This window comes from Notolepis coatsorum (assembly GCF_963971535.1).
Source record: "Notolepis coatsorum genome assembly, chromosome: 17".
In the NCBI taxonomy this organism is placed as follows: domain Eukaryota; kingdom Metazoa; phylum Chordata; class Actinopteri; order Aulopiformes; family Paralepididae; genus Notolepis; species Notolepis coatsorum.
The window spans coordinates 94,188,277-94,215,626 of NC_140181.1; the positions used below are offsets into that span (position 1 = coordinate 94,188,277).

The 27,350-nt window shown below is 41.7% G+C and overlaps 1 protein-coding gene across 2 annotated transcripts in view; it reads right to left on the reverse strand.

The window, feature by feature from the left end:
- Positions 1–15,896: 15,896 nt before the first annotated feature.
- The window catches only part of peds1 (plasmanylethanolamine desaturase 1), a 70,068-nt gene continuing 58,614 nt past the window's right edge, over positions 15,897–27,350 (reverse strand). For both annotated transcript variants that reach the window (XM_084333930.1, XM_084333929.1), the window contains 3 exons: positions 26,608–26,753; positions 26,272–26,397; positions 15,897–16,474 (listed from right to left, as the gene is read on the reverse strand). In XM_084333930.1, the coding sequence (XP_084190056.1) occupies positions 16,328–16,474; positions 26,272–26,397; positions 26,608–26,753 (419 nt within the window). In that variant the 3' untranslated portion in view covers positions 15,897–16,327. The remainder of the gene's footprint in view (positions 16,475–26,271; positions 26,398–26,607; positions 26,754–27,350) is intronic.

Below are 27,350 nucleotides of genomic sequence, written 5' to 3' on the forward strand. Positions count from 1 at the left end.
TAGTCAAATGAAGTCGATGCTATTTTCTAGATCCAGAAATATGGGTTGTAATTGTTTAAGTAGATCTACTCTGAATGGATCCACTATTGAGAGGGTCACTGAATATAAATATCTTGGCATTTGGCTTGATGAAAAGTTTACTTTTAAATAACACATAGCCAATCTAACTAGCAAACTGAGTTATTTTACAGAAACAAAGTTTTCAATCAATCAATCAATAGTTACTCATCATTGCATCCTATATGAGGTGGGTTGGTCTGCTAGGCAAAATAAGCATCTTTATGGCCAACATAGTAACGAAAATTGCCACCATATATCACAATGATGCTAGATTGGAATTATGGACCTTATCTGACCCGCTCAAATTATTGGATTTTTTTCTGTCCGAACTTTTGATGAACCAGCTTCCTGGAATGATCTTCAACTCACACTAAAAAATCATCACCCCACTATCCTATGGACAATTTAAAAAAACGTGATCACAAACCTCCCTACCTCAGTCAGTGACGTAACTGTTTTAATGTAAGAACATGATGACAAACCTCCCTACCTCAGTCAGTAACGTAACTGTTTTAATGTAAGAACATGATCACAGGGAGCTCCAGTAGCTCACCGCGTATCTCGGCGCCATTTCGGCGTCGGGGACAACCGTGCGCGTCACGGATCTGGGGTACACGAGTTCGACTCCCGGACTCGCCGTATTTTCTCAGTGTCTTTCCCCCGATCTATATCCTATTCAACCTGTTTCTGTCGGTCATGCTTGACCAGAAAAAGCGATAAACACTAAAAAGAACCAGCTGACTGGTCAAAGTTTAAAAAAAAAAAAAAGAACATGATCACAAACCTCCCTACCTCAGTCTGTAACGTAACTGTTTTAATGTAAGAACATGATCACAAACCTCCCTACCTCAGTCAGTAACGTAACTGTTTTAATGTAAGAACATGATCACAAACCTCCCTACCTCAGTCAGTGACGTAACTGTTTTAATGTAAGAACATGATCACAAACCTCCCTACCTCAGTCAGTGACGTAACTGTTTTAATGTAAGAACATGATCACAAACCTCCCTACCTCAGTCAGTGACGTAACTGTTTTCATGTAAGAACATGATCACAAACCTCCCTACCTCAGTGTGTAACTGTTTTAATGTAAGAACATGATCACAAACCTCTCTACCTCAGTGTGTAACTGTTTTAATGTAAGAACATGATCACAAACCTCCCTACCTCAGTGTGTAACTGTTTTAATGTAAGAACATGATCACAAACCTCTCTACCTCAGTGTGTAACTGTTTTAATGTAAGAACATGATCACAAACCTCTCTACCTCAGTGTGTAACTGTTTTAATGTAAGAACATGATCACAAACCTCTCTACCTCAGTCAGTGACGTAACTGTTTTCATGTAAGAACATGATCACAAACCTCCCTACCTCAGTGTGTAACTGTTTTAATGTAAGAACATGATCACAAACCTCTCTACCTCAGTCAGTGACGTAACTGTTTTCATGTAAGAACATGATGACAAACCTCTCTACCTCAGTGTGTAACTGTTTTCATGTAAGAACATGATGACAAACCTCTCTACCTCAGTGTGTAACTGTTTTCATGTAAGAACATGATCACAAACCTCTCTACCTCAGTGTGTAACTGTTATCATATGTATATATGTATATGTACATGTATTCTGAACTGTACTGTACTGTAATCTCGACGGTATTGCAAATGAGCGTAAAACCTTAATGTCCCTTTTCGAGAATAAATAACAGTTTCAAATCTAAATAACTTAAAGGGGAACTATTTTACTATTTCTTTCACTATTTGGGCAATTTTACACAATTCCTGTGAGTTTATGGAACACATCTGTAATTTTTCTTTGTATTTTGAATCAAGTACTCAAAAACAGAAATGTTCTACCTCAAAATTTTAAGCCGTTTTGAGGCTGGGCTCCGCCCATACTCGGAATGCGATTGGAGTGACAGAGAGAGAGAGAGAGACAGACAGAGAGAGAGACATTGACGCGCAGGGGCCAAGCGGTCTCTCTTAATGAGTAATACAGGTGGCTGGCAGTTGGCTACAAGCATAGATGCATAGCTGGCAGTTGGCTACAAGCATAGATGCATAGCTGGCAGTTGGCTACAAGCATAGATGGGGCGGGCGTTATTATGCAGATGAGAAACCTCTGACGTCACAGATACACTAAATTTCAGATGACTCACTTGAGTGAGGGACAATATTGTGAGATGAGAATTGGAAGAATGCGCCAAATTGAGAATTAGAGACATAGATCCTATTAATATAAGTCCACATAGCTAGAAAATAATGCTAAACACTGGAAAATGCCATTTATAAGATAGTTCCCCTTTAATAACTTATGTATTGTATGTATGTAAAGTATGTCACGGACACAACCTTTGCCTGCGGTTTAGAAATGCCACGACTCTCATAAATTAATGTTCAGACAGTCACCATTCAGAAATGATCGCAAAATTAGTCATATCCGCCGACACGTTCTCGAGACCAGTTCTCGAGCAGCAGATTACATTTTCACTTCTCCTTTCCACACGTAGCCTAGAAACGCAAAACAAAGCATAATGGCCGTATCCTCTCCTGCCTCCTGTCAGACGTGCTGTTTAGCCCTTAGTTACACCGCTCTTATGATGATGACAAAACACACGAGAAGCGTCTGCCTCTGTGATCACATGATGATATGTGTGGGTGTGCAGAAGTGTCATCTGGAAGCATTTTAAAAAGTGAGCATTTTGTACTTTAGGTTGTACTTTAGTTTGTATATTGTAGTGTTTGGACTTTATTCTTTTTACTTTTTTTTACTGTATGAAGCACATTCTTAGGGGGTCATACAGAACCAAGCATTTCACTGTAATGTACCTTATATGTGACAAATAAAACAAAACTTGAACTTGAACTATATAGGGAGCCTTGATGAACTGACAATGGGGGACTCTGATGTAAACAAGACGAAAGTATTTTTCTGGTCTGCATCCCCTTAACAATTGTTTGTATTGATCCGTACTGTATTGTACCCATTCTGCAGTTTTCAATCAAGCAATCAATCAGCCCAAGGACAGAATGATTTCAAATGGTTGTTAAGCATGTCGCCAGTTTGAAGATTGAGGAATATTGAATGTTATCTGACCCACTCAAATGATTGTGTCAGAAATATAAATATGCCTACAACATATATTCAGAGAAATATACCTGTCCTCTCAGACTGTCACTTGATAGCATGTAAAAGTGATAGTCTAGTCGTGTATATCCATCACTTTACATCAATTTTATCAACTTTAACCCTTGTGTGGTGTTCACGGACCCACAACATTACTGGGATTTTAAAACAAAGATTCCATTATAATCAAAGATAAATCATGTTTAACTTTAAAAATATGAATGAAAGGGGCGGCTGGGTGGCGCAGCGGACATTGCGCTTGTCACCAACGCAAGAGACACCGGGTTCAAATCCGGCTGTCGGCGTTGCCTCCGGCTTGGGCCGGCCGTCATACTGGCTCAATTGGCAGAGTCAGCGGGTGGAAGTTGATGGGTGGTAATCTGGACGTTGTGGACAGCGACTCCTACGGGTCGGTTGGGGGACGCCTGCACAGCAGAGACAGGAAATGGCGGGGGCAGCGTGAGCCTCCCACAAGTTACACCTCGCCAATGAGAGTCCGCACTGGCAGGTGAAAAGATGTGACAGGCTGCCTCCTCGTGTACCGGAGGGGACACGTGATGCAAGGCTTCTATCCTCCCTACAACTGACCAGTGGGGGGCATATGCGAGCAACGTTCAAGACAGGGGAGGGGAGAATTGGAAACAGCAAAAAAATAAGGAGAAAAGGTTGATAAATATGAATGAAACATGGTGGAGGCAGACAGTGACGGTACACAGTGAAGCTTTTTGTTTAATTTGTTATCATATTTACTTGTTTTCCCCTACAAGTTACACATGTTTAAGTGGACCTGAACACCACGTATGTAATATAAATGTGTAGGGTGTGCACTCAATGAAAATATGTTCCTTTATATATTCTTATTTTTTTTTAATCCACTTTTTTTTCCTCCTGTTTTTTCTGTGTTTTTCTCCCATCCCAATTTAGTCGTTATGCCAATTCCCCCCTCCCCTTCCTGGTCGTTGCTCGCATGTGCCCCCCACTGGTCGGTCTAGGGAGCCCTGAAGTCTAACAGATGCTTCCTCCGACACATAGGAGACAGCCAGCAGCCTCTTTTCACCTGACAGCGCAGACTCTCATTGGCGAAGTGTAACGCGTGGGAGGTCACACTACCTCCGCCATTTCCCTCCCTCGCTGTGCAGGCGCCCTGACCGACCTGTAGGAGTCACTGTTTACAACGACCAGAATACCACCCCACCGGCTTCCCTCCCGCTGACTCTGCCAATTGAGCCAGTATGACGGCCGGCCAAGCCGGAGGCAACGCTGACAGCCGGATTTGATACCAGTGTCTCTTGCGTTGGTGACGAGTGCTTAGTCCGCTGCGCCACCCAGCCGCCTCTTTTATATATTCTTCATAGAAGATTAGCAGAGGCCAATGAGTCTCAGGCTGAAAAAAAAAGAATTAATTGTAATCATTTCTCTTTTAGTAAACATTGAAAACGGGTCCCACAAACCCGAACACCACACAAGGGTCAACCTATGTATAACCTCATTCCCAGTTGTATCTCCTCTGTGAGATAAAGCCTGGTAAAGAACTACTGCCGAAAGTGTGTATGGGGTAGAATTTCCGGTGTATGTACTTCCCCTGGAAGCTGCCTCCGAACGGACCAAACTTTTCCCGAATCATGTCGGCAAACAAGCTAGAACGTCCCGGTCATGTAGTAAATTCTTTAGGCAAAGCTGTTGCAGTGGCTTAAACGAGGAAATATTGTGCACTTCACACGTTTCTATAATTGTTTTGTCGAAAACAGAAAGCCTGTAGCCTGTACTTCCGTTTACACACTTTAGGAGGCATATCTTTACCAGCCTAACCTATGTATAATAGGAATGCTTGGACAAATTACTCACGCAGGTTTCTTCAGTCTGGATGCCTTGTTATGGAATGTACTTTCCCCTTGCCTTGCTTGTTAAATAGAGAGAGAGAGAGAGAGCTTTGTGGAAAAAACATTTCCCCCTCTCTCAAAACAACGACAGAGCAATGCCTTCTGGGTAGGTCGGAGTCCAGCCCTTCGGTCATCTCCACCAGAGTGGAGGCTCAGAGTGTTTAGAATCAGTGTAAGGGCCCGTCACAGAGAAGCAATATCTATGCCCTCCTCTCCATTCACTAATTGGACACAACTGGCCTCCTATTATTATATTACTAATGCACATTTTTCAAACTGTTCTTCGTCCCAGTTGCACCAGGAGTGCTTGGTGTGGAAACCCAAGCGAGGACCCTAAGAAGATAATGTGCTGTATCTTTGCAATAGGCTGTAAAATGGTTTTGCTTGGTATACCTGTAGACAGTGGAGCAGAACAGACCGCTATACTGACAGACTGTTAACTGTGTCTGTGACTCTTAACCACCAAAACCTGCACGGACTACAACGTATGACGTATATCATGCCAGTTAGGGTACCTTGTATACTATTTACTTGTACTCATAGTATTCAGATTCACATTTTTTATTGCCTACATTTATTGTAACTTATAATATAACCGATACATACAGACCCTAATCTGCATCTTTGTTTACACTGTTTATTTTTCTCATGTTTATATTCAGATAAAATTGTATTGCCTATATTTGTCTTTCTACTATTACCCAGAAATATTAGTTAAATCTAAAGTTAAATAATGTAATGGTTGAGCAGGTAGAGGAAACTAAGCTCCTAGGAGTTACTCTAGTGAACAAACTATCATGGACGAGACACATAGAATCAGTGGTGATAAGAATGGGGAGAAATATATGGGTAATAATGAGGTGTTCAGAGTTTTTAACACTGCAACTAACCAAACAACTCTAGTACTTTCACATCTTGACTATTGCTCAATGATTTGGTCAGGGGCAAACAAGGGAGACTTGGGAAAGTTGCAGCTGGTTCAAAACAGAGCAGCTCGGCTTGCCCTAAGCTGTACATCACGTTGTAATGTTAAAAAAATGCATGTCAAGCTCTCCTGGTCGACAGTCGAAGAGAGGCTGACGGTATCACTCCTTGTCTTTTTAAGAAATATCAAGCTGATGAGTCATCCTACGTGTCTATATAGCCAATTAACACACAGCTCTGAAATACACACATACAAGACGAGACGTGCCACAAGAGGGTGCTATCAAGTCCCTAAAGGAAAAACTGGCTCAATGCAACGAAAAGTGCTGTATAGAGCCATGACTGAATGGAACAATTTGCCGGATCACATCTCTAAAGAAAAAACAAAATCAAGTTTCAAAAGACAATTGAAAAGGCATCTAGAAACCTAAAGATCGTAAGTTAATGACACAGCAGGGCACACATTTAGCACACAAACACACACACACACACACACACATGTGAGTGAGCCCTCATCAGTGCGATTCATTCTTCTCTTTTATTTTCATTTCAGGTAGTTGTACCTTAAGAGAATTGTAGGCTGGCATCTGTAAATGCAGATATAAGTCATTTCTTTTTTTATTATTATCTTTTTCCCCTTTCTTTTTCCGTTTTTCTCCCCTCCCAATGTTAGTCGTTGTGCCAATTCCCAATCCCCTTCCTGGTCGTTGCGCACTCTACCTCCTACCGTCGGTCTGGGAGGGCGGAGACTATCACATGCTTCCTCCGAAACATGTGTACCCAGCCCACCGCTTCTTTTCACCTGGCAGCGCGGACTCTCACTGGGAGAGTGTAACGTGTGGAAGGTCACACTACCTCTCTTCCAGATCCTTCCCTCGCTGTGCAGAGGCAGCGCCCCGAACGAACTGTAGGAGTCCCTGTTTACAACGACCCGAACCCACCCACCGGCTTCCCTCCCGCTGACTCTGCCAATCGAGCCAGTATGACGGCCGGCCAAGCCGGAGGCTGAGCAACACTGACAGCCGGATTCGATACCAGTGTCTCTTGCGTTGGTGACGAGCGCTTAGTCCGCTGCGCCACCCAGCCGCCACAGATATAAGTACTTTATTCTTATTTTATTATCATTATTTTCTTTCCAATGAAATGAAAATCAGAAAATAAGTGGTATATGATGGAAAATATGAAAGTCAATGCTTGAGGAAAGGAAGGAAAATGGACTTCGGAAATCAGTTTTCATTCTATTTATTTACTGTTCTGTAAAAGTCTTGTTGAATGTAATGTTTTATGTGGACCCCAGGAAGACTAGTTGTTGTCATGCAACAGCTAATGGGGATCCTAATAAACTCAATAAACCCTGCCCATACCTGTACCTCCCCTTCCCCCTCCCCCATGCTGCTATGACACCCAGATTTCCCCAAGGGGATCAATAAAGGAATATCTTATTAGATTAAAATGTATTGTCATTATACAGCAAAAGTACAACGCAAAGAAGTTTGGCATCCAACCAGAGTGCAAATGTAACAGTAAAGTGCAATAGTAATATACAATGTACAGGTGATTAAACTGGGTATAAAATATATAAATTAGTACTACTGAGTGTAGAGCTAATCAGAAGTATGTACAGAGTTATAATATAATATGTACAGTGATACAGGTATGAAGACAGTATGGTAGTAGTCATACTGGCCAGCAGCGTAACTAGTAAGAGTAGGTACAGATATAGATATAGTGTCTACCTATATGTAAAAGCATTATGTGCAGGTAAGTCAGCTCTCGGATAGCTAAATGGGTTTCCGCAAAGGAAAAGGAACAAGAGATGCAATCTGCCAACTCAGAATCATTGGCGAAAAATCGATAGACCAACAGAAGAAGCTGTATATTTGCTTCATCGATTTCACGAAGGCCTTCGACAGAGTTGAACATACAACATTGATGAGAATAATGGAAGAATTTGAAATACCAGTTTCTGACCGAAGAATAATTGCCAACTTATACTGGAGGCAGAAGGCTAATGTCAGAATTGGAAAGGAGAAATCAAGAGACTTCTCGGTGGAGAATGGTGTAAGACAAGGATGCATCTTGTCCCCTGTACTCTTTAATATATACAGTGAATCACTGATGAAAAAAGGTCTGAGAGGAGGGAAAGGAGTAAAACTTGGCGAAGAGAACATCACCAACATAAGATATGCTGATGACACCGTTATTGTCTGTAACTGTCAAGAAGATCTCCAGGACATGATGAATAAGTTAGATGCCGAATGTAAAAACTATGGAATGTCGCTAAACACAAAGAAAACACAAGTAATGATCATTGAAAAAACTGTTTGTAAAATACAGGTGGATGGAGAAAAACTTGAACAAGTGAAAGAGCACATATACCTTGGAAGCTGGATCAGTGAAGGTGGAAGAGCTAACATGGACATCAAGAAAAAAAATGAGTGAGTTCTGGAAGCATAAATAATTATTGAGACGAAACATAAGTTGGAAAACGAAGACCAGGATTTTGCAAATGTATGTTATGTCAGTCTTTTCATACGGAGCAGAGGCATGGATGCTGAATGAAGAGCCAAAGAGGATTGATTGATTGATTGATTGATTTTTATTGTGGAGTAAAAGACAGCATCCAAGGGATAAAAACATGAGAAAGTGCAAGCACTTATTTCCATCATGGTCCCTGATTTTGGACATGGACAGACATCATAAAACATAGAGCATCATAATAAAACATACTAAAACAGAGCATCATAATAAAAACATAGAGCATCATAATAAAACATAGAGCATCATAATAAAACATAGAGCATCATAATAAAACAAAGATCATCATAATAAAAAACAGAATAAAACATAATAGCAACCCCATACAAAAAAGCACTTCCTACCCTCTCCTTCCTATGGCTATTCTATACTTCACTGGCTAGCCATTTCTTTGTGGCACGTCTAAAACTTCCCCCCTCTTCGATGTTTTTCAGGGCCACTGGAAGCTTGTTCCACTCCAGTGCTGCAGAATATAAAAATGTATTTGTGCCCATTAGGGAGTTAAATCTTGGCAGAATAAAATCCGTACTGCTCCTTCTAGTGGAGTATGAATGATTGTCACGGAATCGATTAAAATAATTAGATAGATATTTCGGACCTGTATTTTGAACTATCTTGTGTGGATGATAGACTCTTTTGAAATGTGGACGCATGAGGAAGATGCTGAAGATAACATGGAAGGATAAGATCAAGAATGAGGAGGCACTTGCTGAGAGGATCCAGCGGGGAGATGTTCAAGAAGGTGGTGATGGGGAAGGTCGATTGAGAGAGAGGAAGTGGAAGACCAAGAAGAGGCTGGGTAGACGACGCCTGTGATTGGAGTGGAGTGAGAGGCGGAGTCACGGAGTTGGAGAGAAGAAGTGGTGACAGAATGGGTTGGAGAGTGATAGGCAACCTTCGGAACGAAGATGTCACCTGATGATGATGTAGTACAGACAGGTGTGGATAGATATATATACAGTGAGAATAAATATATATATATTCAAGATTCACGGTATATACAGCATTATTGTACATGCTATCATACAGAGTTATGGGTTATATGCAGGTGTATAAGTAATAGTAATATACAATGTAGGCACCCAGGTGAGGTATTTCTATACGAGAAAGGCAGTATATATATTATATGCAGGTATAGAGTTCAGGGGGATGACACCTGAGGGAAAGAAGCTGTTCCTGAGTCTGCTTGACCTGTAGCGTCTCTCGGAGGGGAGGAGGGCAAACAGTCCATGATCTGGATGAGAGGAATCCTTGACAATGCTGCATGCCTTCCTCAAGACACTGTTGGATGGATAGACTCAATTGCAGGGAGTGGTGTACAGGTGATGTGTTGGGCAGTTTTCACCACCCTCTGCACTGCTTTCCGGTCTGAGGCACAACAGTTGCCATACCAGACTGTGATGCAGTTGGTGAGTATGCTTTCTATGGACAGGTGGGCTTTCCTCAATCTCCCCAGGAAGATTGACTCTGCAAACTTGATAATGGTGTTGGTGCCATGTATAGGAGTGCAGTCGTGGGTGAAGAGGGAGTAGAGAAGGGGGCTTAGCACACAGCCTTTGCCGGACGCCGGTGTGCAGGGTGAGGGTGGAGGAGGTGAGATTGTCTATACAAACCGGGGTCTGTTCATTAGGAAGTCTAGTATCGAATTGCAGACAGAGGGGTGATGTCTAGGTTCTTGGTTTCCACGAGGTCAACAAGTTTGTAGATGAGTTTGGAGGGATGATGGTGTTGAATGCTGAGCTGAAGTCAATGGACAGCATTCTCACATGGGAAATGCTCTCATCCAGGTGGGAGAGTGGAATGTAGCGCTGAGGAGATGGCGTCCTCCGTGCTCCTGTTCTCACGGTAGGCGAATTGATGACTGTTCAGTGAGGGTGAAAGGCCAGATTTGCGGTGCGCCAGGACCAGCCTCTCAAAAAGTATCTTATCTGTTAATGAACATTGAAAATTGATCGCAGAAACAGTGAGGCTACAGCTACAGTATTTCAGGTTCACACTAAATTATCTTCCGTGATGTTTTGCTGTCCATAAACACACTGATGAGGCACGGTGGGGTAGCGGCTAACACCGTCACAGCAAGAAGGTACTAGGTTTGATTCCCACTTGGGGACCAGGTTGCTAGGCACCCAGGTGAGGTATTTGTGTGTGAAGTTAGCATGTTTTCCTCCCGTGCTCGCAAGGGTTCCCCCCCCCCCCCCAAAAGAGTGTACCACGTGCTGCTTGTGTATACCTGGGGTAAGGAGTGTACCACGCGCTGCTTGTGTATACCTGGGGTAAGGAGTGTACCACGCGCTGCTTGTGTATACCTGGGGTAAGGAGTGTACCACGCGCTGCTTGTGTATACCTGGGGTAAGGAGTGTACCACGCGCTGCTTGTGTATACCTGGGGTAAGGAGTGTACCACGCGCTGCTTGTGTATACCTGGGGTAAGGAGTGTACCACGCACTGCTTGTGTATACCTGGGGTAAGGAGTGTACCACGCGCTGCTTGTGTATACCTGGGGTAAGGAGTGTACCACGCACTGCTTGTGTATACCTGGGGTAAGGAGTGTACCACGCGCTGCTTGTGTATACCTGGGGTAAGGAGTGTACCACGCACTGCTTGTGTATACCTGGGGTAAGGAGTGTACCACGCGCTGCTTGTGTATACCTGGGGTAAGGAGTGTACCACGCGCTGCTTGTGTATACCTGGGGTAAGGAGTGTACCACGCGCTGCTTGTGTATACCTGGGGTAAGGAGTGTACCACGCGCTGCTTGTGTTAGCAGTTAAATTCCCATTTTTTTATCTTCCATCTTTCCAGTCTCACTACTTACACTCCGAGATCTAACGCGGTAAAGGTTACGGTAAATGTGGGAAAACGCTGATTGTGTATCAACTATGTGATGAATGTGCAGATTAACAGAAAGCTCATCCAAACCTATGGAAGATAGCTAATTTATTCAAATAGTATGGGTCAACAGTGTCAAAGGATTTTGATGAATCAATAAAGAGTGCTGCACAGTGCTGATGGATATGAAGATAGTTTATACAATATTATTTATTACTTTAATTTAAGTGTTGTCACTTTTTTCTTTAACCTTTATTTAACCAGGAAGTCCCATTGAGATACAAGATCTCTTTTGCAAGGGAGACCTGGTCAAGATGACAGCAATAACATTTGCAATCAAATGTGCGGTACATCACACAAGAACATGTTGTGTTGTCACTGTAACTGTACTATGCCCTGGTTTGAACAATGATCGCTGTGGTTTCAAAACTTTAGAAGCATCCAGGAAGGCTTGTAGCCTAACTGAGAATGAATGATGTGCTAATAATTAACTAATGATTCATGATTAACTGGTTTTATGATGATCTCTCAGGGGGAACTCAAGCTGTTGTTGCTGATGGTATCAAATCAAGCTCTTGAAATTAGTAAGTGTCCCACAAGGGACTATGGCAGCGGTTCTCGAACTACGGGTCGCGACCCAAAGTGGGGTCGTGGGTAGGTGACAGTGCATTGGCAAGTAAACTTCTTTTAATTAAAAATCTTTTTTTTTAATGTTCTGGCAACATAGTTTGGCTAAATATGCCTCGTTTTATAAATGTGTATTGATAACATAGTGCTGTAATTGCATTTTCTAATAAATATGCATGATCAAGTTCAACGTCTGCTTTTATTTTGATATTCCTTAATTCCACGTTGAAATTACACGATACATAAGTGTGGGGTAGCCAAAAGAAATCCTAAATAAAATAAGGGTCGTAGTATAAAAAGGTTTAAGAACCCCTGGTCTATGGTATTCTCTTCCACACATCTTGTATGCCACTGGCTTCACTCTTAAACTGACACCTACACATTTAAAGTCTGCTCTTGATGCCTTTCATCTCTCATTAACCACAAGCTTATCTTACATTTAGATAAAAAACTAAATGCACGTTATATTCAAGGTCTTGTGTGAGCAATACTCCTAATATTTTTATTCATACACTTCAGGGTTCACAAATTGAAATTATTGAATTGTACAGGTATAAACACTTGTGGATTTGGTTAGATAACTTGTTTTTATACTCATGTGGAACACCAATCTAAAAAGTAGATGTGTGTAGAGACAAATTGTGCTTTTCTACTGCCAGTAGGAAGACCATTATACAATAAACAATTATGTCTGTATAGGAAGCAGATGAAAATCTCTAGGCACTGTGCCAAACTCACCACGACGCAGCTCAACTAGATGCTGGAGATTCACATTACTTGGTTTATGTCAGGAGCAAGGTTTCTTCTGCAAGGTGAAAGACTGTCAGTAAACATCTTTCTGTGTTGGTGCCTTTTCAAGCGTTTCCACCGCGCTTCAGTTATCCACATTGGCACAGTGCTTTTTAGGGCTGCACGATTTTGGGAAATAATCTAATTGCAATTTTTTTCTGACAGATATTGCGATTATATATATATTTTTAAAGCAGCCCCACAGAGGTTCATTGTAAAATGCGGCTTGCATCTGGCCTACGCGTGGGTCTTTTCAGGACACAAGAGCCTGAAAATGTTTCCTTTTACCTGGGAATCGATACCGGTACATAACGGTACCTTTTTTTCTGTACTTTACTCTCCCTCTCTGAAGTCTAAACTTCACAACACACAATCTAAAACCCCTTACCTCCCTCTCCCAAACCGATCTTGTATCTCAATTTTTTGTGTGTGTGATTTGATCATTCCAAATCACGATTTCGATTTAAAATCGATTACTCGTGCAGCCCTGCTTTATCAATCCAGGGTGTTTGTTTTGTCAATCTGGGGCCCTGCTAGCGAGTGGGGCCCGTTTCAGTTGAAGCGGGTTAAACATACCTAAGGCCCCCTAGGACAAAGGATTAGCTACTTTAGATACACCACATGTAAAAACAGAGTTTGGTAAAAACATGTTTTAAATACTATGCTCTGTACAAATGGAATGAACTGCAGAAAACCTTGAAATTAGAACATTATCATATTAGATTTTAAACAAATTTTACATGTTGATTGTAATTGTTTCTTTTGGTTTCCTTGACCTACTTGTTTGTCTGTTAGAATACTGTATAATCTATATGTGAACTGTACTTTTTTGTAGTTAGTCTAATCAGGGTTCCCACAGACATTGCAAAATGAAATTCAAGGTATTTCAAGTACTTTTCCAAGCACCATTTTTCATTTTAAAAAGGTAATTTAAAGGGATCAAATTCACTTTTAAATGCATTTTTTTTATTGAAATAAAATCGGATCCAATATTTATGGCTTAATACCAATTTCCGACTATTAGTTACTTTAGATTCAAAAATTATATTTCTTGATTAAGAACCATTTTATCATGGATGAACAAAACTTTCAATGCAAATAGTTTATTTAAATTTCAAGGACTTTTTAAGAATGGGCTGTTTTCAAGGAATTCCAGGCCTCAACTTTTTGTAAAAAAATCAACCACTTTAAGCACTTCAAGGACCTTGTGCGAACCCTGTCTATTGTATACAGGTCACTTGAAAAAGATCTCCATCTCAAATGAGACAACGTTGAACATTGATCAAGAAATGTGAGATGGAAAATGCGCCATGAGTCGACAGTCCTCGAGTTACCTGCCGCATCCATGGCACGATACTGTAAATGCACATTTAGATTTGATGAATAATTTAAACAGATTAGGATATCAACCACCAAGTGTAAGTGGTGCAGAGAAGTGGTTACATTCATAGTTGAGAGGGTAAGGTGTCAATGTAATACAGTAATCAGATAACCAAAATATAGTCTTGCCTTTTGTTATAGTAATCCAATTAGTGTAGTTCTGGAAAGAAAATAGACCCGTTAGATTACTGACATCTTGAGAAGAGGAAATGGGATTCGTTAGTGAGATTAGAGACACAAACATCATTTTACACAGACACGCGTGTAGACGGCAATGAAGATTCAAATGACATTCTGCAAACTGGAAGGTTAGTTTAAGTACATGTTTTATGGATTCTGGGGGTTCAAAGGTGACTTAAAATGGATTTTTTTATGAAAGTAATCTTCTGAATGTTGTTCATGGTACATTTTAGTTTACTGCTTAAAAGCAAAAAAAATTATATGCAATGTACTGTGTACATAAGAACCAATATGCTCCGCAGAGCAAGTCATTGTGTACAAATTATGCGAAATATCAATTTTCATAATCCGTTGACTAACTGAACAACAATCAACAATCAACCCCACATTCTGGAAAACATTCCTTCAGGTGAGAGATCCTCAGGGACCCAGAACCACCACATGCATAACTGCATGATGCAAGATTTATGGAAAGGGATGGAGAGAAAAGAAAGAAACAACCTTATTAGGGCTGGGCGATTAATCGAGTCACCTTATATTTTACAAAGTGATGTTTGGTGAAAGTTAGATTTGCACTTTATCCCAATAGGGAAATTCATTCTTGTTTGATGATCAAGATGAACCTTTTATTTGTTTTAAGTGAAGTTTGGTGAAAAAGCAAGTTATTGCACTATTAATCCCAATAGGCACATTGATCTTTGTTTGGAGTAACCTTTTCTATTATATATATATATTATCATTTTTTAAGTGAAGATTGGTGAAAGTTCGGTTTGCACATCAATCCCAATAGGGACATTCATCTTGGTTTGATAATTCGTTTGTGTCAAATAAAAAATTAAATTTGTTTTTGCTCTCCAGAGAAAAAAATCGATTAAAATCGTAAATCGGATTTAAAAAATAATCTGGGATTTTATTTTTAGGCCATATCGCCCAGCCCTAAACCTTATCATCTCAAGTCATAGACGGTTCCAGCAGTCAGAAATCATCTGACATTACAGAGAAACTGTAGCCCCATTTAAACTTGGCAAGTGGGATATTTTCAAGATCTGATTATAGGCTACATTATGTGATTATGTGTGTGTATAGAGTAGAAAAACACTGATATAGATACAATGTTTTCTTCTAAAAGGACAAACAACATTTTCTTGAATGAACGGATAGTTGTGGTTGCCTAGCAACAAGCCATGTGACAGTTGGGTGACCGCTTGGGTAGCTTTCCCTACTATAATAGGCGCCTTGCCTGTAAGCTGCACTCGCATGCATGTACCCTGGGATTGGTCAACAAACTGCCATTGGTACGCATGCACATAGCACATGAAATACTTTTTGAAACAGACGTAGTCTAATTTAACATTTCTCGTTATATTTGACATTATTCCAACAGGTTTATTTGCCAGGTTAAATATATATTTTTGGATACAATTTCACTAGGGAAAAGGCAAATCTCGGTAGCTAATGGAATAGCATCCACAAATAATTTGGGGGGGGGGGGGGGTGAATTATGCACAAATATGTTTGACAAGACTGGCTATTCTCAATGTTACAAAAAGGCAACACACAAACATGTACACTCAATAAGATTATTTATGTTATTGTACAATCTGCATTTATAACAAATAATAATAAAAAAAGATTAGTAAGATGTACAGTATTTCGAATGATCACGTCTGGTGTGGACTGAGGACTCCGCCTGCCTAATAGTCACATCCAGTCCACTCAGAACTCCAGTGATGGGAGAGGAGGGGGGACTGGGGCCTGAGAATGGTTTTCATGAGCGTTGTGTATGTGTGAGAGTGTATGTGTGAGAGTGTATGTATGCGTGTGTGTGTGTGCGCGCGTGTCATTGTCGTATAATTATGTCGCCGTGTGTGTGTTCGCACAGTCGAGTGTTGGCAGGCAACTGGATGTCACAAGGTGGCGGTGGTGGATGGGATGAAGGGAATGCAAACAAAAGAAGGGGGAGGAATAGGAAAAGGAGAAGAAGGAGTCGTCGGGGCTCAGTTGGTGTAGATCTGGCCTTCGGGTGGTTGAGGGAGCTTCATGTTCTCCTTGCACATCATGAGTCGTCTGAGTTCTTGCAGCACCACCCGGATGCTGTAGGAGTTCTGCCACTTGGACAGTGAGGACACTGCTCGTGTGTCAACCTGCAGGGAGACAAGAGGAGAGGCTCAGTACTACAGGGAGACAAGAGGCTCAGTACTACAGGGAGACAAGAGGAGAGGCTCAGTACTACAGGGAGACAAGAGGAGAGGCTCAGTACTACAGGGAGACAAGAGGAGAGGCTCAGTACTACAGGGAGACAAGAGAGGCTCAGTACTACAGGGAGACAAGAGGAGAGGCTCAGTACTACAGGAAGACAAGAGGCTCAGTACTACAGGGAGACAAGAGGAGAGGCTCAGTACTATAGGACAGCAGGGAGACAAGAGGAGAGGCTCAGTACTACAGGAAGACAAGAGGCTCAGTACTACAGGGAGACAAGAGGAGATGCTCAGTACTATAGGACAGCAGGGAGACAAGAGGAGAGGCTCAGTACTACAGGAAGACAAGAGGCTCAGTACTACAGGGAGACAAGAGGAGAGGCTCAGTACTATAGGACTGCAGGGAGACAAGAGAGGCTCAGTACTACAGGGAGACAAGAGGAGAGGCTCAGTACTATAGGACTGCAGGGAGACAAGAGAGGCTCAGTACTATAGGACAGCAGGGAGACAAGAGGAGAGGCTCAGTACTACAGGAAGACAAGAGGCTCAGTACTACAGGGAGACAAGAGGAGAGGCTCAGTACTATAGGGAGACAAGAGGCTCAGTACTACAGGGAGACAAGAGGAGAGGCTCAGTACTATAGGACAGCAGGGAGACAAGAGAGGCTCAGTACTACAGGGAGACAAGAGGAGAGGCTCAGTACTACAGGGAGACAAGAGGCTCAGTACTACAGGGAGACAAGAGGAGAGGCTCAGTACTGCAGGGAGACAAGAGGAGAGGCTCAGTACTACAGGGAGACAAGAGGAGAGGCTCAGTACTACAGGGAGACAAGAGGAGAGGCTCAGTACTACAGGGAGACAAGAGGAGAGGCTCAGTACTACAGGGAGACAAGAGGAGAGGCTCAGTACTACAGGGAGACAAGAGGAGAGGCTCAGTACTATAGGGAGACAAGAGGAGAGGCTCAGTACTATAGGAAGACAAGAGGCTCAGTACTACAGGGAGACAAGAGGCTCAGTACTACAGGGAGACAAGAGAGGCTCAGTACTATTAGGACTACAGGAAGACAGACCCAGAGGAGAGGCAGGGCTCTACGCTAACCTTTTTCCAGGGATTAAAGCAAAAAAAAATCTCCTGACTGACTTTTTTTCTGGCCAAGTCATATTCTTATTTTAACCTCCACTGTATTTTTTATTTTTTTTTAATAGCGTTAGCGTTTTAAGGGAGCCTACTTGTAGAGCCTACTGTCCTGACTGTGACTATAGACCCTACTGTTGTGGTTGTTGTGCCAGGCAGGGAGGCTGTGTGCTGGAGAGCGTGAATGCAAGTCTTGTGGCTAGCTTCTGATTGATGGCGAGATAGCACCCTTTTCCCATTACTTTGAACCATGAACTAAACGGCTTGTTATCATACAAACAAGGGACTAAACACGTTTCACAATTATGGTACAACAACAATGGACAGTCTCCTCCCCACCGTTTGTATATCTTTTTTACCACCCACCCACCAACCCCCTCCTAATGTACAGTCTCCTCCTCATCATATGTATATATTTACTGTTAGGATCTCTGGGTAACAGTACTGTATATTTGCATATCGTATATGTGACAAATGTAACAGTACTATTACTATATACCTGTAAGGCATGCATGTCATAAATGTCATAGATGTCATGTATGTTGTGTATGTCATAAGTGTCACTATGAATTGAAAATGGGGAACCCTGATGATGTAAACAAGACAAACGCCTTTCTCTGGCCTGCATCCCCTTAACAATTGTGTGTATTGCTACTGGATTTACAAGATCCAGAGTGAATGAATGAATGAAAACTTTATTTAATACACGAGACCCTCTTCTTGGGACCAAGTAAGGTTGTCAATAATCCAATGTACAGTTACAACCCCCCCATCCCACCTCCAATGTACAGTTTCTTCGTCAAATGTATATACTCTTTTTAGACTATTTTTGTATCACAAACAATAGGCTACTGTATTTGTAAATCTGGTATGTCATAAATGTATAGATGTAGCAGTATTGTCTATCTGTATGTCATGCGTGTCATATATGTTATGATGAATTGAAAATGGGGGACCCTGATGTAAACAAGACGAAAGTCTCTCTCTGGTCTGCATCCCCTTAACAATTGTGTGTATTGAGCTGTACTGTATTGTACCCATTCTGCAATCTGTTAATAACAATCAATCAATATTTAACAGATTGCAGAATGGGTACAATACAGTACGGCTCAATACACACAATTGTTAAGGGGATGCAGACCAGAGAAAGACTTTTGTCTTGTTTACATCAGGGTCCCCCATTTTCAATTCATCATAACATATATGACACACGACATACAGTACTGCTACATCTATACATTTCCAATCTATCTATACACTTCACAACATACTTCGGTTTTTTTTCTTTCATTGCCCAACCCAGCATATTTCACTGCCCAGTTCAGCCCAACCCAGTCCAGAATAGATCCCTCTTTCATGTTAATATGTTTTTTTTTTATCCACTTTTTCTCCCATTTTCTATATTTTCTCCCATCCCAATTTCGTATCATCCAATTCAACCCTCCCCTGTCACGAACGCTGTTTCTTGCCTCCCACAAGCCGGCTGCAATGTGGACTAAGTCATACATAGCACAAGTCCCCTCCGGTACTTGAGGTAACAGCAGTCGCATCTTTTCACCTGCGCAGCTCGATCTCTGTGACGAGGAGTAACGCGTGGGAGGCTCACGCTGCCCCCGACACTCCCTGATTCTACTGCGGAGGCGCACCAACCGACCTGTAGGAGTCGCTGTCCACAACGCACAATTCGTGGCGAGCGCCTTGCCCACTACGCCACGTAGCCGCCCTTCATGTTAATATGTTTTATACTAATATTGTGAAGAGTAGAGACACTGTTATTAATGTTTTAAAGAGTAGAGACACGGCGTGATTATTACTATGATTGAAAATCAATTTAGACGAAGACATACAAAGAAGTAATTATCACAATTAGCGATTTATTTTTGGCTGGTAAAAAATCAGTTTGGCTGGTAAAAAAAAATCAGTTACTCGCTAGTTGGCTGGTAAGCCAAAAAGTTAGTTTCCTCCCCTGGCTACAAGTGCGCTGCACAGTTGTTTTTGTTCTATTAGTGATTTACACACTCAATAAACAAGATTGTATAACAAATTTAAACAAATTTGCACTGCTAATTTGAAGCGTAACATATTGATGTCTTGTATACAGTTATGTCCCTGCAATTTACCATTATGGGAAAATAAAGAAGACAGTCTGAAAACATTTAAGGTTTGGATTTTGTGTGCCCTGTATGCAAGATTAGTGTCCTTTGCCAGTCATACCTAGTTAAGTGATGAACTGTGTGGTTGTTTTGAGATTTTGGATACATTTTATACTCATGCTACAAGATTTTGGCCTGTGCTACAAAACTATCAACCTCTGTAGCACCAGTGCTATGTGCAAAAGAAGTTAACGTACAGCCCTGACTACAGGGAGACAGACCCAGCGGAGAGGCTCAGTACTACAGGAAGACAAGAGGAGAGGCTCAGTACTATAGGACTGCAGGAAGACAAGAGAGGCTCAGTACTATAGGAAGACAAGAGGAGATGCTCAGTACTATAGGACTGCAGAAAGACAAGAGAGGCTCAGTACTATAGGACTGCAGGCCTAGAGGAGAGGCTCAGTACTATAGGCAGGGATTAAAGCAAAAAAAAATCTCCTGACTGAACTTTTTTTCAGGCCAAGTCATATTCTTATTTTAACCTCCACTGTATTTCTTTTTAATAGCGTTGGCGTTTTAAGGGAGCCTACTTGTTTCGGTTTAGTCGATAATCCAATGTACAGTTACCCCCCCACCCCGCCTACCCAACCCTCCCCCCAACCACCTCCAATGTACAGTCCCCTCCCCCTCCACCCAACCTCCTCCAATGTACAGTTTCTTCATCAAATGTATATACTCTCTTTTTTAGACTATTGTATTTCACAAACAATACTGTATTTGTAAATCTGGTATGTCATAATCATAAATGTATAGATGTAGCAGTATTATCTATCTGTATGTCATGTATGTCATATATGTTATGATGAATTGAAAATGGGGGACCCTGATGTAAACAAGAGGAAAGTCTTTCTCTGGTCTGCACCCCCTTAACAATTGTATTGAGCTGTATTGTACCCATTCTGCAATCTGTTATAACAATCAATCAATATTTAACAGATTGCAGATATATAGGTTATATAGGATATATAGGTTTAGGATTGCAGGTATATAGTAATGATTGCAGATATATAGGTTATATAGGATATATAGGTTAATATAAGATTGCAGGTATATAGTAATGTTACATTTGTGACATATACGATATGCAAATATAGAGTACTGTTACCCATAGATCCTAACAGATTATATACATTATGATGGGGAGGAGACTGTACATTAGGGTGGGTGGGAGAAAAAAGATACATACATGGAGAGAATATACAGTGGGGAGGAGACCGTCTATAGATACACCTGTGTGATGTTGATATTTGTACTGTGAAGTAACACGACAATGACAAATGTGTTGTTTCCGTTTTTCTTTTTGACATAGTTGCGGAACACGGAACAAGTTAACAACTCACCACCGTCTACAGTCCCTGCATCATACTGTAGCCTGGCCAGTCTCTTGAAATACTGCTATCTTCAAACTTCCATTCCTCTCGACACTTTCTTTTGTTGGGTGGTGCCGCTCATCCTTTTCGTCTGAGAACACTGTGTTTTCTTTTTAGTGGCCAGCTTACTCCTTCCATTAACGTTATTATGCTGACGTTAGCTAATAACTATGTGTTGGGGATAATGGTTCCGCACGGACCATATTGTTTGTTACATTGCTGTCGGCAAACTCGCTCAGAGTGTCAACAGAGTGTTGACGTTAAGTTGATGTTAGCTGCTAGCTGGCTACCCAAATCCACAACAGCCAGGCAGCCAACCGTACAAAATACAGTCTCAGCCAATCACATCGATTTGTACAGTTAGTTAGCTCCACTCCATTGCAAAGTAAAAGTTAGCCAGCCAGGACAGCCCGTATTAGCAAGCTACAGTTACAGTAACGTTAACCACCCGAAGATCGGTAGCTAGCTAACGTTAGCCACAGCTTCAAAAACGAATTTCAATTATGTTATGAGCTATCAGCTAGCCAGCTAGATAACGTTAGAAAACGCCTCGTGTAGTAAACTAAAGTGAATAGTTTACTGGGCCATTGTTTAATGCTTCAGTGGTGTTAAAAGAGGACCTGCACGCTTGCTATCTTCGGTGCAAATGATACGGGTCTGTGACAAGACAGGTCTGTGAGGGGGAGGGCACTGTGAGCAGCGTGTGTGCATCAAGCTCACGTTTGATTGGTTAGAATGGTCAAAATGCCCTACGCATCTACAAATCATATTATACCAGGTAGCCAATTCCGTCAGACTCCAAATCAAATTGACGGAAAAAAAATTAAAAAAGACTGAAATCCGTCTGGAGACGGAACGCTTTAATGCATGGGATAATGGTTCCGCACGGACCATATTGTTTGTTACATTGCTGTCGGCAAACTCGCTCAGAGTGTCAACAGAGTGTTGACGTTAAGTTGATGTTAGCTGCTAGCTGGCTACCCAAATCCACAACAGCCAGGCAGCCAACCGTACAAAATACAGTCTCAGCCAATCACATCGATTTGTACAGTTAGTTAGCTCCACTCCATTGCAAAGTAAAAGTTAGCCAGCCAGGACAGCCCGTATTAGCAAGCTACAGTTACAGTAACGTTAGCCACCCGAAGATCGGTAGCTAGCTAACGTTAGCCACAGCTTCAAAAACGAATTTCAATTATGTTATGAGCTATCAGCTAGCCAGCTAGATAACGTTAGAAAACGCCTCGTGTAGTAAACTAAAGTGAATAGTTTACTGGGCCATTGTTTAATGCTTCAGTGGTGTTAAAAGAGGACCTGCACGCTTGCTATCTTCGGTGCAAATGATACGGGTCTGTGACAAGACAGGTCTGTGAGGGGGAGGGCACTGTGAGCAGCGTGTGTGCATCAAGCTCACGTTTGATTGGTTAGAATGGTCAAAATGCCCTACGCATCTACAAATCATATTATACCAGGTAGCCAATTCCGTCAGACTCCAAATCAAATTGACGGAAAAAAAATTAAAAAAGACTGAAATCCGTCTGGAGACGGAACGCTTTAATGCATGACTATAGGACTGCAGGAAGACAAGAGGCTCAGTACTATAGGACTGTAGACCTAGAGGAGAGGCTCAGTACTATAGGACTGCAGGGAGACAAGAGGAGAGGCTCAGTACTATAGGACTGCAGACCTAGAGGAGAGGCTCAATACTACAGGAAGACAAGAGGAGAGGCTCCGTACTATAGGACTGCATACCTAGAGGAGAGGCTCAGTACTTAGGACTGCAGGGAGACAGACCTAGAGGAGAGGCTCAGTACTAAATATTATTATATTGAATAATATATTACTGGTGTATTTACAGTATAATAACTTCTGGAATCATCATCTGGAATTACATAGAAATTAAACCCAAACTACTGCACAGTTTTGTATAGTGTAAACATTAAAGTTCAACTCAAGTTCAGACCACTGTTACTCTAGTCTATTTCATTAGCACTAAAAGTGATTTCCCTTCTTTGCATTAGTAACTTCAGAATGTTATCTTTCAAAAGAGACCAGGCTCAATGCATGTGCTAGAAGTATAAAGATAAGCTTTGCAAAGAAACGTATGCAGTCCTCAAGTTCAAGTAAAGAAAAATTGCCACTTTTCTGGGTGCCTGAATCCTTTCTTCTATGCTGAATAAGTAATTTCCTGAAAAAAGCTTGGCATGTCTCTGATAAGTGGTGCTAGATTTTTTTTTTAAAGGTATTTCTGCGGGGGGGCAGGTGGCGCACGGAGATTACGTTCGTCACCAACACCGGGAGACACTAGGATTCGCCTGTTCGAATCCAGCTCCCGGCGTTGCTATCAGCTTGGCTGGCCTCTCACACTGATACAATTGGCTGTATCAGGGGGTGGGAAAAGCTGAAGGGTGGGTCCTGGGCGTTGTGGACAGCGACCCCTACAGTTCGGTCGGGGCGCCTGCTCAGCGAGGGTTGGAACTGAGGAGAGATAGTGTGGCCTCCCACACGCTACACTCTCCCCGGTGAGAACCTGCGCGGCCAGGTTGGCCTGCCCCAGGCTGCACATGCGTCGGAGGAAAGCATGCGACAGTCTCCGGTCTCCCGGACCAACAGTAGGGGAAAGTACGCAACAACCAGGAAGGGTGGGATGGGAGAAAAATCGGGAAAAATGAGGGGAAGAGATATATATATATATATATATATATATATATATATATATATAAAAAAAAAAAAAAAAAGTATTTCTGCATGATTCTGCATAGTAGGGCCCCTTTTCACACACACCAAAGCGTTCCAGAGGACATTCCATTTTGTCTATTTTGATGCAAATGTATTATATTTTAGTGTACAGCCTTTTAACTAAACATGACTATTACAGGGTACAAACACACTAGGGCTGCAACTAACCATTACTTTCAAAACGAAATATTCGATCGAATACTCATTTGAATATTCAAACATCTATAATTTTAAAAGGTTTTTAACCTCTTAAGCCCGAGCGGTCCGGTACGAGATTGACAGTGTGTCAGTCTTTTGAGAGAAGAGACCCAGGGCTTTAAAAAATATATATAAATAAAATAAAAAATACACTTCCCAGCTCACGCCAGCCTCAGTCAATCATCTGACTTGTAGCGTGAAGATCTTTTTATTTTCGGGATCATATCTCACAGGTGGAACAAACCTGAACGTTGTTGCCATAAAATAGAGTTTCTCTACCTTTCTGTGAACGTCTAGCAAAAAACAGCGTTGCAATCTTGTGAAAAATGTCGGAGAAATTTACATTATAAAAAAGTAACTGTACTTAAGAGTAGATTTAATTCATGGTTTTGCTGCACTGTCAGGGGCGCCTGGCGATACTAAATCCAGATTGAACCATTGGAAAGGGGAGATTTGGCCCAATCCATAGATGTGTGACTTGGCCATAATAAGGTCATTTATAGGCATATTCTATAATCATATTTAAAATGTGTCCAGATGGCAGAATTCAGCACTGTATCTACCATCTACAAAACCTCCTGTTAATCATCTGCCCTTTATTCCTTTGCTTCGATCTTTTTGTACATGTGATCTCAAGAAGGTGCTGAATGAGCTCAGTGGCAATTTTTCATGTCTGGTCAAATTTAGCATGGTGTTATTCACAGTCAAAGATGATTTTTTTTTATTGATATTCCTTTGGTTCATTACAATTAATTTACTTAAGCCTAGTAACAGACACAATATTTCAGACACTGGGAATGCATTCCCTGAGATCCATAGATGTCCCTAGATACCAATGGACCTTGTAGAAGTGGAGCAATCTTCCATTTACTTTACGGTGTCCAGTCTTTCAGCGCAAATATTAATAACATTTATAAACAAAAGGACATTCATGCATTTAATTCGTATTTGTATTTTATTTTTATTTTATTCAATTCAATACAGAATGTTATATATATATAAAAATAGATCTGTTCAGTTTTTGCAATGCTTGCCCTGGGCACTCCCTTTAGCAGGGTTTAAGGCTCTGTACACCGAATTGGATTCTTCCTGCTAACGACACAAGGATGGAGAAGTGCTACGGCGAGCGCATCTAAAATTCGAGGAATAAAATGACCATCAGTAACGTTGCCAGTGCCACACACTGACCTGACGAAAGAGGTCTTTCTGGGTAAGCTGACATGACGTGCTGAAAGTGTGCGTCTGTGACCACTTTGCGATGCGTACAGACTGCAACACCTTGCAAAACAGCCCAATGTGATGACCGGCGAGATTCACTTCGCTTGCGAGGCTAGAAATGCACTCAATGGTCAGTGCTGTTTTGAATGCAGCAGAGAGAGACTGTTCGATTACAGAAATCATTAGATAAAATGTTATCGAATTAATGAATTATTTTGAATAATTGTTGCAGCCCCAAAAGACACACCGACATTAGATCTAAGACAATTATTTACTTGTTTGTTACATGGGAATTTATCAATGTACGGTCACATTATTTGGCCCATCAACCACATTACATTTCAGCTCTTGGCCCACGTGTAACGAGGTTTGAGCACCCCTGTTCTAGTGTGAAATAAAAGTGAAATCAATTCCTCTTTTTGTCAAGGGCCCCCTGGAAAGTCCTCACGGACCCTTGGGGGTCCACAGCCTGCACTTTGGGAACCATTGCCTTAGGTGTTCAGAGACACAAGGCTCTACTGTGCAAAAAGAGTAAGTGTCTGGTCATCTACTTGTATTTTTTCAACTTAGAGACGCACTGCTACCAAGTTAAAAACAGGGTATCGTTATTATATCATTTACCCAATACTGAGAGGCATGTGTAACATGTCATGAATCTGTGACCCACCAACTAAGGACCTAATTCTACACTGTTCTAGGAAAACGAAAAGATCCGACAGGTACTCTGTATTGGGCAGTAATAGTTTAGTAGTGGTATCAGCGTATGCCTATTTCATATAACATCAAATCTGTTTGTTAAGATACCAACAATACAAGTCCCTTGTTGCTTCAAGCTTCTACAAAGCCCATCTGCAGATTTTTGTCTTTGCATGTTTTGGCAGGGTGTTGGTGATTGGACCCGGGGGAACAGGACCAGAAAAACAGGTTGACTCACCACGCCGTTGGAGTTGTGTACACCGTTCAAGTTTATCTTCGTCACAAATCTGACAAATGGTGGCGTATCTGGATATCTGGGCCCACATTCAATTTTCAGACTGTACATCCTATTTTCATAGATTGTCTGTTGATCACAAACAAAAGACGTCAGTTAAGAGATGGGACGGGTAACGGAGTTGTAGATTCACGTTTTGGAAATGAATCTTTCCAACCACTTGTCACGCCCATATTTAGTATTTTGTGCAATGCATTAAGAACAATGTACCATTGATTGATTGATTCCACTGAGAAAACATACTCTGATTTGGGGGCGGGGGGGAATGCAGGCACTCACCCTCGGAGGACCAATGATCATCCCTCTCCACCGTGTTAAGGTCATGTCCTCATCATCCTCCAGGCCCCAACTCACTGTTCCGTCCCCCACACCTTTCTGGCCTTCTTCCAACTCTTCAAGCAGCCGAAAATTGCGTGGAACCTTGACTGTTGGAAGAGAAAAAGGACACGGTCCTTAGGTTGTTAGAAATCACACAAAGGGACACCTTCTGATAGGACGATTGGATTCTGGTAACGTTAACAGCTAGTAGCCTACAGTAAAAGGCCAAAGAGCTGCGCAGACTCCTGCCCTAGCAAGTGGTGGTAACGTGCAATTTATAATGTAAAATGGCCCTTGGTTGGTGTGAATGTTGACAGATGATGATCCGTGACAAAAACACACCTTCCAACCGGTTTGGGGATCCATGTTCTGGTCTCCCATTCTAGCAAAGCTATGCCACTCAAATAAAAAGGGACTTGATGCCAAGTCTTCTTCGTCCTTGATCATTTCTGCATCTCTCTTTAATGCCCTTGCATCATTTTTGGCAACCGCAGTGACACATAAGTTTGCGTCGTTCAACTGAGCTTTGCGCCCAGGTGGGACCAGCCAAACAAACACATTCACATAGCTAACTGACAGCGAACCATCTTGGCCTCAACAAAATATTGGAAAAAAGAGGAACGCGTATCTGTATATATAAAAATTAAAATAAAAAAAATAACGAGAAAAAAACACAGTACGTAGCTAGTTGTTAAATTAGCACT